We start from the raw sequence: 18,730 nt of genomic DNA on the forward strand, positions 1-18,730 counted from the left end.
TAGAAGCGATGTTGCCCATAGCATCCAATCAGATTCTAGCTATTATCTTCTAGAAGGTGCTAGTTAGATGTTAAGAAGAATCTGATTGGTTGCTATGAGCAACATCTCTTTTAAAACTCAATTCTAAAAACTCTCACTTTAGTAAATTTACCCCCAAATGCTCACTTACCCACACTCCCAGAACGCCCGGGAGAGCAGGTCATTCATCCGCACGCTGCCCACTTCTTAGTAAAATGGGAAGGATGGTGGAACTGATGATGTAATTCTCAGCAAAACACATCATCATGGCCCGTCTCATCTATCCAATGCTTCTATATCTAGCATTGCGCCATGGGGGCAGGGCCATGGTGATGCTATTTGAGTTGCCCCACCCCCAGCGCTGGCCCCCTGCTTCTCCCCTTTTGGAGGGTAGATGCAAAAAGTAGGCAAGTATACCATATTAAAGTCACTATAGCAAAAACATTTCCCTATAAGTTTAACTCTATGCTATCACTGTTCCGACATCCTGTAAAAGTTTTTATATACAGGTATTCTCAGTTCTGGTATGGTTCAAACAACTATATGTTTATTCTGCATAAGGACCTGCTATATGCTTTGTTCCAGGGCTGTGATTCCCAGATGAGCATGTCAGAAGTGTCATGCACCGAGAGCACTTCCTCTTGTCAGTCATTGGTCCACGGATCAGCTCCCGAAATCCTCATTGGCCTGCTTTATAATGCCACCACTGGCCGACTTTCCACAGAGGTGATCAAAGGCAGCCACTTCAAAAACCTGTCAGTCAACAGACCTCCCAGTAAGTGACATGCCTTCCTGTGCTCATGTTAATGAGTTTTAGCATTAAGACAAATCCAGCCCTCTTCATTAGTTAATGGATCAGTTAATAACAAATCTTTATATCATCCAAGCAGAGATGTTATTCGTGGAGACCACAAAGAAATGTCTTAAGGCAAGGATGTAACTAGCTCTTTGGGGGCCCCCTAGCAAAGGGGGCCCCTGTGTGCACCTTTGTTATGGGGTGAGCATATTATATTTATGAAGAAATTATAAATCACTTTTGCTGCACCACAGTGTCACTCACAGAGTCTTCCCTCAAACTCCGCTCCGACAACTTAAGCCTTGCCCCTGACTGCTGTTGCATGAGAGCATAACCCTCCCAGTCCCCACCCGGAGCCCAGTGAAGAGAGAGACTCGCGAGATGATGATGTCATCATCTCGCAAGATCAGTCAGTAGCTCTTCAGCGGCACGGCTGGCAGAAGCACAGTAATCAATAAGTGACCACACAGTCCCAGTGCCCCACCATACCCATATCATGCCTGCCCACCGTCCGCTGCTGCCCGGACATCGTTAAGTTATAATAAAAGGACAACAGAGAAAATGTAAAAGTCTGCACAGTGCAGTGGGTTGGTTGCTGGGCCAGCGAGCACCCTAAGCCGCCAGGCCCCATAGCAAGCGCACCATTTGCACACTCTATAGTTACGCCAGTCCCTTAAGGATACCCTTGTATCCAGTACACACCTGTTCGGTGGTGTATCTAAAGCTATTTATTTTATTTTTTTTAAAAGCATTAGTCTGGATGATATAAAGATCTTGGTGAAAGAAATAAAAACAGCAGATTGATTAAACAATGTATTAAGTAACATGAACAAAGCAATACATTTAGTTTTGCCTTCCAAACACTTGATGTAGTCTGGCTCTTACTACGTTAGTATATGTAAATATTCCAGATCGAGAAGCCTGAATACAATAATTATTGTTAAAGATATAAATGTGCAATAGTTGCAGATATTACTGTACATGTCAAGATGTGAGGATGCAAAATATATTCTGATGTATATTAGTTATCAACATACAGTAATTAGATATACCGCAGTATGCTAAATATTCTTCCAAGGGTTAATAATAACCATAACAGCAACCATATTATTATTAGTAATACTGAACATTTTGCTAACACTTGAAATATACATACATACAAAGCATTAGTTATCCAATATAGCCACCCACAAATCAGCGTAGAGATCGCGCACTAGTTAGTAGGATAGTTATCAGGAGAATTATTTGTTAAACTTTATTACTAGACATTAAAGAATGTTGGCTCAAGATAAACAGGATCACCCATAGGAATGATGCCCCTTCCCTCTTGATACATTTTAATCCTGGACACACCTCTCCTTCAGTTTAAAAAACTTTAATATCTCAAAGTCTAATTGGTAAAATTACATTTACAACAATCTTTTTATTATGTTTCAGGGTCGGTAAAGAAAACAAACAGTGGGTAGTGTAGCCGGGACGTAGTTAGAATACTGACGCCCGGGAAGCCGTCTGATGGAATCCCGGCGCCGAAACCCTGACTTAGTACTAAAGATAGGCGTCTAACTACCGACGTTAGCCACAGGGGGGGAGGGTTAGGCACCGCCAGGGGGGCTTAGGGTTAGGTACCCCCTGGGGAGGGTTAGGGATAGGCTAGGGGAAGGGTGAGTTAGGATTAGGCACCACCAGGGGGAGGTTAGGGTTAGGCACCCCTCGGGAGGGTTAGGGATAGGCTAGGGGAAGAGGAAGTTAGGGATAGACACCACCAGGGGGAGGTTAGGGTTAAGCACCCCTCGGGAGGGTTAGGGATAGGCTAGGAGAAGAGGAAGTTAGGGTTAGGCACCACCAGGGGGAGGTTACAGTTAGGCACCCCTTGGGAGGGTTAGGGATAGGCTAGGGGAAGGGGGGTTAGGGTTAGGCACCACCGTGGGAGTTTCAGGGTTAGGCACCCCTAAGGGAGGGTTAGAGGGGAAGAAGGTATACTTACCTGCCCCGTCGGGATTCTGGTATGTCGGGCTTCTGGTATGTTAGCCATTGCGCATGCATGTAAGCCGCACTGCGCATGCTAAGCGATTGAAATGCAATTCCGCTCACACACAGGATTCATTCGCAAAGTGAGTGATAGGTAGTCAGCGTTTGGGGGGGTAACGTGGGTGGTTAGAAAAACGCAGGCATGTCGGGGCTGTTTAAACACTGTGTTATTGGCATGCATAAATTAGTCACTGCGTTCTTGAGAGCCCTCTGCGTGTCTGTAGGACTGCAGTGTCTGCGACAGCTTAGACTTACTCAGAAGGCTGATGGCCGCCAGATCTGCGATCGATGTTTCCGGTTTTGTGCGTGACCAGCGGATGTGAGATACTGTCAGTCTCTAAGCACTGGGTGGCAAGTGAGTCATTAGCATTTTTGCGCAATTGTGATTTGTAAGAGATGGCAGCTGTGATGGCATTTGCATGCGGATCTGAATCAGGCCCATTGTGCATATACCAATACACCGACAACATGCCTGGCCATAGGAACCAGCAGTGATTTCATTGTCGGCGGCTCCTGGACCAACCTGTGGGCTGTACTGTGGATCAGCCCTCCAGACAGTCAGATGTACTGATATATCTGCACAATATATTGTCAATGGTTGTGCTGCAGGGCCGTTGCGATATGTCTGTGAAGTACATCCTTCACAGACATATCTCCTGTACACACAAGCAGATGCACTATGCGATATGTTGCTCGTCGGCTGATTGAACAACATATCTCATAGTGTGTACCCAGCATAAGCCTCCTTTAAAAAGGGAAGTTTCTTTATGTAATGTAAATTCTTGCAGTAATAGCCACATGCTCTCTGTGATCACAGGCCCTGAGAATAGACTGCAATATGTTGGTATAACTAATGCTCTGTATGTGTTATGCCTGTGTTCCCTTGTGCTGACTACTCAGACATGTTACACAAAGTTTAATTGGGAGGCTGAATATGTAGGTATAAATAGAGGATAATCCACTCATTGGGGGTCCTCATCAGCTATACCGAGGGAATGAATGAGAAATAGTGACTGCGTTATAAATTATTGCTCCGTAGTGATTGAAACTACATGTACAAGTTATGTATGAAAGATATCATGAATACACCTATGTCATATGTTCAATTTTATATTTCTTCCTTTTCATCTTTGTTTCTATGACAGTTCTATCCTGCAAAATGTTTGTCTAGTTTCATGCTGTGCCACTTTAAGTGGAACAAAAGTGTTGTCCTGTTAACTCTTTCAGCACCAAAGAAGTCTAGACTGCATGACAACGCATGGACCTCTGGTGCTAGAATGGTTGACCTCTAACCTTTAACCCTCTCTCACCCAACTATTGTCATTATTTCTTTTTCTGCTTTCCACCCTCTGTTGTCAGACGGACTGTTCTGTTGTCTAAAACACTTGATAGGTGGACAGGTTTATATAATTCGAGGTGAGTTCCGTAGAGGCTAGCTTGGATGTTGTTTTTCTCATGCCAAGGAGACCTTGCAGGCAGTAAAGCTGTCCACCATATTTTTTCTTTTTTATTTGTTCAGATACTGTATGTATATCTTATCTGTGGTCCAGCAGATGGGGTTATAAATGGAACTGATCTCTGCCAATGGATAACGGCTTACAGACTGCATAAAGACATATTATAAATCATAAATACAACACTGTATGTCAACATAATGATCACTGCCGTATCTAAAGAACTAGATAAATAAAATAAATGGGGGCCCTCTCCACATCCCCTAATGAATGGCCTGGCTGGTTACCGCTAAAGGAGACAGTGAGCATTGAGCCCCATGCACAATCAGTAGCTAGCACCTGATCACACTGTAATAGTGAAACGCGTAGCACAGAGTAGACCTGTTATAATGTAAACTAGCCCTAGTCCGTTCAAAGTTGTCAACCTATCACACTTCACCAAATAGATGGAGTGCTAAAACACATATTGCTACTCATTTTTATTAGGAATGTGAGCTGGCCCCCCGTGTTTTGGTTTTGAATCTGTATCCTTTGGATCTGGATTTGGTTTTGCCAAAACCACCCTTGCGTGTTTCGGTTTTGGATCTGTATTTTATTTTTTTTAAATTGATAAAAACTGTTCAAATCACATAATTTTTTTTTTGTTCCTACAGTATTATTAACCTCAATAACATTAATTTCTGCTCGTTTCCAGTCAATTTTGACCACCTCACAGCTCACAATATTGTTTTCATTCAGTTTAGCACCATAATTTGCACCAAGCTAGCTGGCAGACTAAGCTAAGCGGCAGCAGTGGGCAGCACAAACATGTGGCAGTTCAACTTCCAACATGGCACATCAGGAAACAAATGTTTTTATTATTCAAGAGGCCTGAGGGAGTTGGAGTATGTATGTAGTTAAAGGCAGGGAAGAAAGAGTTGATTCATAGTAAATAATTTTTTTTTATTTCAAAGCAAATTTATAAGGGAGGAGGGGATGGGAGGAGGGAAGGCATTTACAATTAATATTTAAACCATTCACATCAGCCCTTGCCCCAGAAGAATCTTTGAGCGCTACACCTGCTGCTGCAGGGAGTGGATCTTCATCCCAGAAGGGAACCAGGAAGTACTTTAAAAAAACAATTGACTATTAAACAATCCTTTGCAAGGGGGAGCAAGTATGACAGCAGTCACCCAGTTGCACAGCGATCACTGACGCATAACATCTAAGCTGGTATTAGATATGCGTCCAATATATGCCAATAATGCAGTGGGTTATAGACAGTTAATTGAGGTCCTGTGTCCCCGCTACTAAATACCATCTAGATTCCACTTCACTAGAAAAGCAATTCCCAGCCTATACAGGGACATAAAAAAAAACCTTAATTAGTGTCCTCCAAAATGCCGTTGTACCCACTGTCCACTTAACCACAGATATGTGGGCAAGTGGAAAATAGTAAACGCAAGATTACATGACTGTAACAGCCCACTGGGTGGGTATATTGACTTCAGCAGCACCAACAGCAGCAGCATCTAAGAAACAGCAGCTCATTCAGAGGCAGGCTACTCTGTGTATCACCGGTTTCACTAAGAGGCATACTACTGACAGCATTTTAGAAAAACTCAGGAATGTCATTGCAAAATGGCTTACGCTGTTTGGACTCTCCTCAGGATTTGAGATTTCTACTTCAGGGTCCATAGGGGGTCCACAGGGTTGACCTTGGGGTATAGCTGGATCTGGATCCACGGGCACCACGCAGTTAAAGCTTTCACTGCTCCCAGGATGCACTTGGGTCCGTCCTCTATACCCCGCCCCCGAGCCACAGGCACCTCAGTTTTAGTTGGTGCCCGGCCGGAGTCGGGTCACTCTGTCGCAGTGGGGCTGCAGGAGCAGCCCCATAACTTTATTTTAAAGAGAAATTTTTTTATTTTTTTCTTCTTTTTTTTACACTATCAGAGCGGCAGCATCAGACTGTCCTTTCAGACGTCCACGTTGCCGCTCCTTCTCCCCGCTGACGCCGCGACGCCAGTACAGATCTGGGGATCGCAGCAGGACGCCAGAGTCTGTACTAGCTGGGCTCTGGGGACTCCCTGTGACTGCTGCTGGATCGCCGGGGATCAGGTAAGCGCGGCGACCCGCGGATACTTTCTATGCAGTCAGGAGCCTCCGGTCTCTAGGGACAGACCGGAGGCACTAGCAGCGGCGGCGGGCTCCCCCTCTATAGAGGAATACCCCGCGTGTCTGCTAGACCACCAGGGTGATAGGCTGGAAGCAGGACCGGCAACCCAGGGGTTAAATGCTAGCCAGGGGAGGCAGCCTTCCCTGTCTAGCGGCTCCTCCCCTCAGCTCAGCATGCCTTTCAACACGCAGTCTGGCGTCGCTGAGCTGCTCTTATCTCTCGACCACTCCTCCTCTGAGGTCTCCGGCGGCCATCTTTACTGGCAGGCATCGCAGACTCCCAGGCGGTATCAAGTGGACCCGTCCCCCTGTGTACCTCTCCCCTGCTAAAGGACAGTGTACACAGCGCTATAGCCCTCCCAGACACTGAATCTGGGTGGTTGATTGTAGCGGAATGTGCAGTGAGTATAACTTTTCTGCATTGTATGTGACTATTGCTAGTGCTGCCTGTCTGTGACTTATTTCTACTTACTGTCAGCTTATTCCTATCCCTTTCCTTCTCCTACGGCCCGCAGGTGTGTGGGGAAGGGCGTTTTTCTGATACTCTCACTTATATAAATCACGTATTTGTGGGGTCAGTCACATACTGTTGTGTGCTACACAGTACCATATCTGGGCTGTTTGCATACTGGTGAGTGCGCGGGTGTTCACACCGTAATTCCTCTGGTGATACGTATTTTTTGTGTATTTACGGTATCATGTCTGATGAGGAGACTGAGCACTCCGTGGCTCCTGTGTTGTTTTCCTGCAGACGTTGTGCTGCTGGAATTGATGGGGAGGATTTATCTCAGGATGGTCTGTGCGGGCGGTGCCAGCTGGTTCCGGGCCCCTCTAAACCCCCTGTATCACAGGACCCTCCTTGGGCGATGTTTTCACAGGTGCTGGCGTCCATTGCGGACCGGTTATCGGTCCCATCAGCGGTCCCTTCTAGGGCGTTGCCCCAGCCCACCATCCCCCGTTCCCCAGGTATTCCGCAAATATTGCAGTCTCCCCCCGGGGCCCAGACTGTGGGTCCTTATTCGGGACTGCCTGTGTATGTCCAGTCTCCTCATGTGAGGCAGCAGTCTGTGGTGCCTTTTCAGAGTTTTCCTCAGACGGCTCCTCCACCTTGGGTGGACGTTCTCTCCAGCTCTGTACAGAGTCTGGCGGCCTCATCCTCGGCATTTCAGTCGATGTTGCAAAGTGATGTGCCACCAAGGGCGTCCTGTCGTGAGTTCACTATCTGCGCAGTTGTCGGACTCGGAAGTGTCCTCAGGTGACGGTGAGATCCACGAGGACTCTGACTCTGATGCCATGGGGCAGGAGGTGGAGGCTAAGTCCTCCATTAATGTTCCAGCATTAGTTAGGGCGATGCGGGCTATCCTCCATATAGAGGATGATGCGCCGGCTCCTAGGTCGAAGTTCCCTAATTTTAAAAAAGCCAAGGTAACTTCGAATGTGTTTCCCCTGTCTGATCAATTAACGGATCATATGGTGGCAGCCTGGCAATTACCCAGTAAGAGGTTCCTGCCTCAGAAGAGGTTGGCGTCAAATTATCTTTTTCCTGAAGCTCATTGCAGGAAATGGGAGACTCCGCCGGCGGTGGATTCCCACGTCACCCGCTTGATCAAAAGCGCAACGCTGCCATTGCTTTCTAGCTCCTCTTTAAAGGATCCCACAGACAGGAAGGTGGAGACTTGTTTGAAGTCCAGTTACTCTCTTTCCGGGGCGGTGGCTCGCCCGTCCATGGCCCATCTCCTGGGTGGCTAAAGCCATTGAGAACTGGGCCAATGCCTTGGAGGATGCCAGCCTGCTAACTTCTAGGGTTTCGGCTGCAGCTATATCTGCTCGGCGGTCCCTGTGGCTGAGGACCTAGAGGGCTGATGCAGACTCTAAAAAGGGTCTAGAGGCCTTGCCTTTTAATGCAGAATTGCTATTTGGTCCAGATTTGGACAAAATAGTTAATACCTTGGCTAAGTCCAAGTCGGCTTTCCTCCCTTTGGCCTTTGCGCCGGCTAAAGTGAGGAGCTCTGCTTTCCGGTCCTTTCGGGTTCAGGGTAAGGCCAAGGGTCAGTCCTTCCAGAGACATTCGGCGACCAATGCCGCTCCCAAGCCCAAGAAGCACGCATGGAGTGCTCGGCGCCGTTCTTCCAAGCAGGTGTATAAACCTGCTGCCTGATGGTACGGGCTTCTCTCTGGGGGACCCCAGAGTGGGAAGCCGACTTCTTCAATTTGCCCAGTGTTGGTGCAATACCACCACAGATGCCTGGGTTCGAGAAGTAGTCTCTCAGGGGTACGCCCTGTCTTTTCGGTTCAGGCCGCCCCACCTGTTTTTCTGCACGAGTCCTTCTCTGGACAAGACCAAAGCTGTCCAGATTCAGGTAGCTACAAGCAGGGGTCATTGTTCCCATTCCGCAGTCTCAGCGCGGGACGGGGTACTATTTTACTCTGTTTCTGGTGCAGAAACCCAATGGTTCTCATCGCCCTATCCTGAATTTGAAGTCTCTGAACACATACCTCAGAGTTCCCAAGTTCAGGATGGAAACGTTACGTACCATCATTCTGGCGATGGAACCCGGGGATTACATGGTCTCCCTCGATATCCAGGACGCCTATCTCCATGTGCCCATAGCACCGGCACATCAGCGGTATCTGAGGTTTGCTATCCTGAACCATCACCACCAGTTTCGGGCGTTGCCTTGTGGCCTTTCCACGGCTCCGTGGGTGTTCACCAAGGTGATGGCAGTTATGGGTGCCCACCTTCGGGGTCAGGGTATATGGCTGCTGCCATACCTGGACGATCTTCTGCTGCTGGCAAGCTCCCCGGAGGTGCTTCTTCGACATCTCCACCTGACCATTGCTTGTCTTCAAGCACACGGGTGGTTGATAAATTGGAAGAAGTCATCTCTGATCCCATCACAACGGATGTTCCATCTGGGTGCACTTCTGGATTCTTGTCAACAAAGGATTTTCTTGACTCCGGAAAAGGTGTCTTCCCTACAACTGAGGATACACAGTTGCCTGAGCAGTGGCAGGGTGTCGGTCCATTCGGCAATGAGAGTCCTGGGGTCCATGGTGTCGGCATTCGACATGGTGGAGTTTGCCCAGTTCCATTCCAGGCCCCTGCAGGGGCAGATTGTTTCGGAGTGGAACGGGTTATCTCACCGGATCCTTTCTCAAATGCTGGTCTTGTCCCCGGATATGCGCCGGTCTCTGGCGTGGTGGCTTCAGTCAGCTCATCTTATCCAGGGTCGCCCCTTTTGGATCCCGGAATGGGTTCTGCTTACGACAGATGCCAGTCTCCGGGGTTGGGGGGCAGTGACCGGCTCGTTGTCTCTTCAGGGCCGTTGGTCGGAGAAGGAAGCCGTCCTTCCCATAAACATTCTAGAGCTGCCGGCAGTGTACCGTGCTCTACTGTCGTCAGGTACCGTTCTTCACAGAAGAGCAGTTCAGGTGCAATCGGACAACGCTACCACAGTGGCGTACATAAATCACCAGGGAGGGACTCGCAGTTGAGCTGCGATGTCGGAGGTGTCTCAGATCCTGGCTTGGGCGGAGTGCCACCTTCTGGCAATCTCGGTAGTCTTCATCCCGGGAGTCCTCAATTGGGAGGCGGACTTCCTCAGCCGTCACGACGTGCATCCCGGGGAATGGTCGCTTCACCCAGAGGTGTTTCAACTTCTCGTGGACAAATGGGGACTGCCGGAGTTGGACCTGATGGTCTCCCGTCACAACTGCAAGTTGCCCGTGTACAGCTCAAGGACAAGAGATGCAGGCGCAAGCATAGTGGACGCGCTGTCTGTGAAATGGACGTTTCACTGAGCGTACCTGTTCCCTCCGATCTCCCTGCTACCTTGGGTACTCAGAAAAATCAAACAGGACGGGGGCACGTTTCTGCTGGTTGCCCCAGCGTGGCCCAGACGTCCTTGGTACTCCGATCTCAGGTGCTTGTCCGTAGACGCTCCGTTCCTTCTGCCTCAGCATCGGGACCTGCTGTCTCAGAGGCCCTGCCTTTACCCGGATCTGGGTCGGCTGTCTTTGATGGCGTGGCTCTTGAGACAGCCATTCTAAGGTCCCGGGGTTTTACTAACTCTGTCATCAGTACCATGCTGAGGGCGCGTAAGCCTGCCTCTGCACGGATTTACCACAGAGTGTAGCACACTTACTTTCAGTGGTGCGAGTCCAGAAACTTTGATCCTCAGGTGTTCAGGGTTTCTAGGATTTTGGCATTTCTGCAGTCAGGTCTTGACCTGGGCTTATGTCTTGCTTCCCTGAAGGTTCATGTATCGGCTCTGTCTGTATGGTTCCAAAGTCGGATCGCTACACTGCCTGATGTTCACACCTTTTTCCAAGGTGTTCTTAGAATTCAACCTCCCTTTGTGCCTCCAGTGGCTCCATGGTAAGAACTTACCTTTGTCATCTCTGTTTCTACGAAGTCCATAGGGTCCACAGGGCGCCCGCCCTGACGCACCTGGCTTCAAATGGGCTGTGTGGCTGGTCACCGGTTTTCCGTCTCCCATTTCTGTGAGTATGGTTTCTTGTGTGTTCCAGTCTTCCTTCTCTCTGTTTAGTCTCCTCCTCCGGCCTTGGCTGCTTACCAACTGAGGTGTCTGTGGCTCGGGGGCGGGGTATAGAGGAGGACGGACCCAAGTGCATCCTGGGAGCAGTGAAAGCTTTAACTGCGTGGTGCCCGTGGATCCAGATCCAGCTATACCCCAAGGTCAACCCAGTGGACCCTATGGACTTTGTAGAAACAGAGATAACAAAGGTAAGTTCTTACCATATCTCTTGTTTTCTGACAACGCCACCAATATTGTGAGAGCATTGCAGCTGGGTGAATTCCAACACGTTCCATGTTTTGCTCATGCAATCAACTTGGTAGTGCACTTTTTTTTTTTCAAAATGACAGGGCCGTTCAGGAGATGCTCTCTGTGGCTCGAAAAATGCCTGGACATTTTCGTCATTCAGCAGGTGCATGTAGGAGATTGCAGCACCTGCAAGAAATGTTGAATTTGCCCTGCCACCAGGTGAGGCAAGAGGTAATTACAAGGTGAAACTCTACCCTTTATATGCTTCAGCGGATGGAGGAAAAGCAAAAATCCATCTAAAGCTAAACAGCAAACTATGACGTATGAAGAGGAGGGGGAATGTACCTTACTCAAGCTCAGTGGAAAATACTTTCCGTGTTGTGCTGAAACCCTTCGAAGTAGTCACCTGTGAAGTGAGTTCAGACACTGCCAGCTTGAGTCAGGTAATTCCCCTAATTAGACTGTTGGAAAAGCAGGTTGAAACACTGAAGGAGAAGCTAAAACAAAGTGATTCCGCTAAGTATGTCGGACTTGTAGATCAAGTCCTTTATTTGCTTCACCCGGATCCAAGGGTTGTCTGGACCTTACAGTTGGATCAATAAATTTTGGCGACCGTGCTCGATCCTAGGTTTAAGTCATATGTCATGTCTTTCTTCCCAACGGACACAGATCTGAAGAAATGCGAGCTGTTGGTAAGCAAATTGTCAGCTCAAGTGGCATGTGATGCAGTGATGGCTTCATCTTCAGTTTCTCCAGCAAGTACATCTGCCAAGAAAAAACGAATCTTTCCCAAAAGATCCACTGGTGATGCAGATGAGTCAACACAACCAAGTTTTGACATCTGGTTGGGTCTAAAAGAATTGCCTAGAATAAATGAGACCTCTACCGTGACTCCATCTGATACGGTCACCATTCAAAGAATGGTTGAGGACTATTTTAAGTTTTTTAATAATAGCATCTAAATAGGCATGTCAGACACTCCGTTTGACTACTGGCAGGAAAAAAAGGCAATTTGGAGGCCCTTGCACAAACTGGCATTGTTTTACTTGAACTGTCCACCCTACAGTGTGTACTCATAAAGAGTTTTCAGCACAGTCGGGAACCTTGTCAGCTATCTGAGCAGGAGGCTACTTCCTCAAAATATGGAGAGGATGTTGTCCATCAAAATGAATTTCCAAAAATTACAGAGGCACCTGTAATGGTGGATTCCAGCGGGGACAAATTAATATTGTGTGAAGATTATGTACACACTGATGAGGGTGAGGAATCGGATGATGATGGTGTCAACATCTTGCCTCTGTAAAGCCAGTTTGTGCATGTAGAGATCATTGCCAGCAATGTCAGCTGCCCATTGATAGCTTGTTTTGTGGGGGCCCAAAACAAACCAATCACTTCATGATTGAGTATATTGTTGATGGAGGTGTTGGTGGTGAAGATGGCAGGTGCTTGGATCTAGCAGAGAGAAGGGAGCTAGCTGATGCTGGACTGCTTGTTACTTTTTTAGCCAAAGTTTCTGAATTTTGCAAAAACTTTTTTGATGGATGCGCTGCAGATGACGTAACAGGAAGGAGATTCCTAGATGGCTAAGGTCCCTACCTCTACTTAATCTGGCTTTACAAAGGGTACAGATGGCTTGAGAATTGTTCGGTAGAAATAATTCCACACATAAGAAGTGGATTTTTTTGTCTTATGTCCAGGCATGACGGTGGGCTTTTCCTTATCATGGGCAACAACTGTTTCCACTGGTTCCTGATTTACACAAACATCCTCATCATCAACATCCTTATTAGCATCAGATACACAAATATCCTCCGCAGCCTGGTGCACTTCCACAGAATCATCCTCAATTTCTATGTCAGCATGTTCACTTGTGCTGCTCATCCCCACATTTGCAGAGGACGCACAAGTGTTGGAAGAAGGCTCCTCTTCGAGTACAGTATTGGAAAGGTCAGGCTCACACATGGCACCCTCCGACACACTTTGACTCTCCTCAGGGATTTGTGACATTTCAGAGCACACAGTTGGTTTCTGTGCCTTAATGATTTTCAGTTTTTTTAAACATCTACAGGGAGAAGGGCTTACATCGTCATAACAGGCAGAACCACCAGTCATAAATAAAGTCCAAGGCCTTAGCCTTTTCTTGCCACTTTGTGTGGTGAAAGGTACAGTATATTGCCAATTTTTTGTCTTTCTGCATCTAACTCTCCCTTTGAAGCTTTTTCCCTTACCAATGTAAAAGACTGCTTCTTTGATTTTAGATACCCTGACTTAAACCCTGCATGCCCTTGGGCATTGGCTTTAGTAGATGACGTAGACGAACTAGAATCGTCATGACTGATGGCACTGGCAGCAGCTCCAGCACTAGTATGTGGTTCCTGCTCTCCTCTCAACTGATCGTTCTCCATATCAACAAACACGAATGAAGTGGGGTATACCAATTTCAAATATTACACTGCGGTATCAATGACCTACAGTGTCACAATATTTTTTATGAATATTACACTGCGGTATTACTGATCGACAGCGTCACAATACTTTAGGAATTTTACACTGCAGTATGATGAACCTACAGCGTCACTCACAATACTTTATGAATTTTACACTGTGGTATGATGAATCTACAGCGTCGCTCACAATATGGCCAGCAGCGTCACAGTACTTTGGGTATACTGGGGGATGGGGGATACGGCATACAGCGTCACAGTGTGGGGTACAGCACAAGAAAAAATAATTTTTACTCTTTTTTTACTTATAAATTTTTTTTTAAACTTTTAGTTACTTTTTTTTATTTACAGCCTGTGGACAGACAGCACACTGGATGGACAGCACACCTCTTGATGGACAGCACAGCACACCCCTGGATGAGCAACACAGGCCCCTGGACAGAGCACAGCACACCCTGCCTGGATTGTACAACACAGCCCAGCACAGCAAACACCTGGATGGGCAACACAGCCCCCTGGACAGAGCACAGCACACCCCTGGATTTGACAACACAACCCTCCCTTAACGGAGCACAGCAACAGTCGCACAGCCCGGGACTCAGCAAGCAAATGGTGCTGATCACCGCAGGGAGGGACAGCGGGAGGATGACACCTTGCCTCGTTTTGGATTCCGAGTCAGGCGGGAAAACCAAGCCTGACTCGGATCCTACTCGGATCCCCTATGTTCGGGTGGGTCCGGGTCTCAGAGAACCGGACCCGCTCATCTCTAATTATTATAGCTATTGTATATAATTTATCCCAATACAACACAGACTTTACTATATAGCACTTATGGTGGGTTTATTTTAACGTGTACCCATTTCTTACACACAGTGGAGGTAGTAATCTTGTGGACTCAGAATACAGTATATTCATGGCACTTTGTCCCTGATACCTCAGTAATGTCACTAGTTCAATGTCAGTTGATTGGCTGGATATTATCTCAAAATGGCTGCTGCCACTTCACAATAGCATACTAGTGTAGTGGTAACATTTTAGACATATCTTTTTATGAATATAAAATCCATTTCAGATGATAAACCTATATTTTTTTTTTTTACGTGCTCTGAGGCTGTAGTTACCTCATATGCAGTGCCAGTCTTAATGCCTCAGCATGTATTATTAGGCATGCTCCTACTTACCACATGTACATACAGCTAGTAATCCTGATACCTCAATTACATTTTGCCGGCTGCTGCTCTGATGAAGAGCCAACCTGGTTGTATAATGGTTGAATAACGTATCTTTTTTTTTACATGGCCTTTTGTTGTTTGCCACCAAAAATTTTCCATATTTTCAAGTACAATATATGAAACTATTATGCTCCAATTTCCCCTGTCTGTAATATGAATTTTAGTACAATATCTGCACTCAGATAGGAGATAAATGTGACAAAATTGCAGTCTGGGAGCATTCATGTGATGCTTGGCTCCAGATCCAATGCCTTTAACTCAGTCAGAACGGATAGGGGCAACAAAGCAATGCCGCATACAAAGCAGACTCATCCTGCTGTGAAGGGGTTAAAGCCAAGATCTGCCGTGCTGAACCGTATCCATGCAGAGTGTTCCTCATCAGTTCCCATATTTGGCATCACATTTTCAGCTGTTTTGATGTCATTGCACTTCTGTTCTTTCCCCTACCACCCCCCACCCCCCCTCCATCAATTGTTCTCATTCCCTCTGTTGATGTCTTTTTATTCTCCAAAAACTCAGTGGTATGCTTCAAGTGTTGTGGCTAGACGGAGCTTGCTCAGTGTTAGTAATGCTATATGATTTGGCTTAGTGCAACGATTAAGAATGCAAGAGGATTATGCGGTATACCTTATATGCAAATCCAATCGGCTGAATCACTCCAAGCCAAGACTAATATTTGATATTTTTTTCTTTCTCTCACATTAAATATTTAATGCTTGGATTTTCTTATTGACATTATTTAAATCTGATTGAGCTGAATAAATTGCCTTTGATTCAGGTGACTGGTATACATCATATCCTTCCACTCTAATGCACTGACTGCTGATATGCAATGATACCAACTTACCACTACTAAGACTAAATCATCTCTTTCATCTTTGTAGATACCTATGTAAAGTTAACACTGCTGAATTCCATGGGTCAGGAAATGTCAAAGTGTAAGACGTCCATCCGGCGAGGCCACCCAAACCCCCTCTACAAGGAGACCTTTATTTTCCAAGTGGCATTGTTTCAATTGTCTGATGTGACTCTCATATTGTCCGTCTATAATAAGCGCAGTATGAAGCGCAAGGAGATGATAGGCTGGATATCCCTAGGTCTGAACAGCTCAGGCGATGAAGAGCTTAATCATTGGACTGAAATGAAAGAGTCAAAAGGACAGCAAGTATGTAGATGGCATACGCTGCTGGAATCGTAATTGCCGTCAGTAGGTCTCTTGTGACTCGAGAGAGCTCATCTGCTCTTTGAAAGGACAGGATGTAATTTAGCCACCTGCATAAGATTGCTGCTCGCAGGTAATGGGTTTGACATGCGGCGGAGTGTTCAGCACACACCAGAGATGGGCTCATGCTGCATTGTGTATTCCTGTGCCTCTGAGCGGAGCTGGGCATAGGACGTGAGCCACATCAAACTGGATTTCTAGATAATGTTACGACCACTTCTTTAGGTGCTTTTCCTATTTTGTCTGATTATACAGTTTTGTACAACGTTCTCACACATTAACCGGATGCTTTCTGGTTTGGTCATAGAGAAGAGTAGAAGCAGGAGTTTTATCTGTTTTACCCTTATATCTTTTATTCCTCGGACATAAGAAAAATTATACTTTAGCAGCCCAGCTGTGGCTGAACTACACCACACATGATACTCAGTTTTTTGCTGGCTTTTTAACCTGGGCTATGTAGTTTAGCAATACGTAAGTCTGATGGCAGGCAGAGGGGTTTGCTTAACGGTTTCCTATGACTGGGGTTTTGGGTTTGATTCCTATCTGGTTTCTAAATTATTTTTTTTCGTCTTCCCTGTGTTCGTATGGCTTACCTCTTTGTGTCCTGCTGTCCCCCCAGAGTCCAAAAACACTGTATGGGTGGGACAACTGTTTCCTGTCTATTTGTGTCCCAGGGATAGGGATATTTGATTGTAAGCTTTATTGGGGCATGGGCCAATGTGCCTGAATACATTTCTCTGATTGTACAGCGCTCTTGGTGCTATATAAATGAAGACTAATACATGGAATGGCAAAGTTGTCCATCCCAATTCTCTGGCTCACTTAAATTCTACATTTATAGTAAAATGTATTAGGCTTCTCTTTGGTTTTCTGTACTGTCAGCCAATAATCAAAGATGGCAGAGAATTAAAATGTACTTAAGTAACCACTATGTAATTCTGATTACTCCGGGGTTTAATTACGAAGTGTCGGGTTGTAAACCCAGACACTTCTGTTCGTGCCTGATATGTAAAAGGGCAATGCTTTTACTAGCAAGACATGGCTGGTAAAAGCACAGGCCTTTTAAATATCAAGCATAAACACGAACAGAAGTGCCGGGTTTTACAACGTGATACTTCTTATGTAAACCTCACAAAATGGTTTCTGTGCTGTAGTACTTAGTATTGTACAGATTGGGTACTAAGCTAGGAATTATTCACAATGCGCCAGTACTAGGCATTCAAATTATTTACTGAGAATCACTCACATTGGGCCCTGTGCTAGGGGGTGTTAATAAGGGTGCCTAAGTATCACTCATGTTGGCTGCTTTTTTGCAGGGTATCCCTCGTGTTGACTCTTGTGCTGAGTATCACTCATGTTGACTCTTGTGCTGAGTAACACTCATGTTGGCTCTTGTGCTGAGTAACACTCATGTTGGCTCTTGTGCTGAGTATCACTCATGTTGGTTCTTGTGCTGAGTATCCCTCATGTTGGCTCTTGTGCTGAGTAACACTCATGTTGGCTCTTGTGCTGAGTATCCCTCATGTTGGCTCTTGTGCTGAGTATCCCTCATGTTGGCTCTTGTGCTGAGTATCCCTCATGTTGGCTCTTGTGCTGAGTATCCCTCATGTTGGCTCTTGTGCTGAGTATTGCTAATGTCTCTAGTGCTGAGTATCAGTCATGATGGCTCTTGTGCTGAGTATTTCTCTTATGTGATCTTGTGCTAAAAATCCCTCATGTTGACTTTGTGCTGATTAGTTCTCATGTTAGCTTTGTGCTAAAAATCCCTCATGTTGACTTTGTGCTGATTAGTTCTCATGTTGGCTTTGTGCTGAGTATCCCTCATATTTTCTCTTTTGCGGAGTATCAGTCATGTTGGCTCCTGTGCTAAGTATCCTCCATGTTGGCTCCTGTGCTGAGTATCCCTCATGTTGGATCTCGTGCTGAGTATCCCTCATGTTGGCTTTGTGCTGAGTATCCCTCATGTTGGCTTTGTGCTGAGTATCCCTCATGTTGGATCTTGTGCTGAGTATCCCTCATATTGTCTCTTTTGCGGAGTATCAGTCATGTTGGCTCCTGTGCTAAGTATCCTCCATGTTGGCTCCTGTGCTGAGTATCCCTCATGTTGGATCTTGTGCTGAGTATCCCTCATGTTGGCTTTGTGCTAAGTATCCCTCATGTTGGCTCCTGTGCTTAGTATCCCTCATGTTCGCTTTGTGCTGAGTATACCTCATGTTGGCTCCTGTGCTTAGTATCCCTCATGTTCGCTTTGTGCTGAGTATACCTCATGTTGGCTCCTGTGCTGAGTATCTCTTTTATGTTGGCTCCTGTGCTGAGTATCCCTCATGTTGGCTTTGTGCTAAGTATCCCTCATGTTGGCTCCTGTGCTGAGTATCCCTCATGTTCGCTTTGTGCTGAGTATACCTCATGTTGGCTCCTGTGCTGAGTATCTCTTTTATGTTGGCTCCTGTGCTGAGTGTCTCTCATGTTCGCTTTGTGCTGAGTATACCTCATGTTGGCTTCTGTGCTGAGTATCTCTTTTATGTTGGCTCCTGTGCTGAGTATCCCTCATGTTCACTTTGTGCTGAGTATCCCTCATGTTGGCGCCTTTGC

The 18,730-nt window shown here is 46.4% G+C and overlaps 1 protein-coding gene across 3 annotated transcripts in view; it reads left to right on the forward strand.

The window, feature by feature from the left end:
* The window catches only part of SYT14 (synaptotagmin 14), a 234,789-nt gene extending 218,675 nt beyond the window's left edge, over positions 1-16,114 (forward strand). For 2 of the 3 annotated variants that reach the window (XM_088477535.1, XM_088477533.1), the window contains 3 exons: positions 604-793; positions 4,202-4,258; positions 15,801-16,114. In XM_088477535.1, the coding sequence (XP_088333661.1) occupies positions 604-793; positions 4,202-4,258; positions 15,801-16,114 (561 nt within the window). The remainder of the gene's footprint in view (positions 1-603; positions 794-4,201; positions 4,259-15,800) is intronic. The other variant, XM_088477534.1, reaches the window with a different exon arrangement.
* Positions 16,115-18,730: the final 2,616 nt, after the last annotated feature.

This window comes from Taudactylus pleione, unplaced genomic scaffold (genome assembly GCF_031769625.1).
Source record: "Taudactylus pleione unplaced genomic scaffold, aTauple2 ptg000201l, whole genome shotgun sequence".
Lineage (NCBI taxonomy): Eukaryota > Metazoa > Chordata > Amphibia > Anura > Myobatrachidae > Taudactylus > Taudactylus pleione.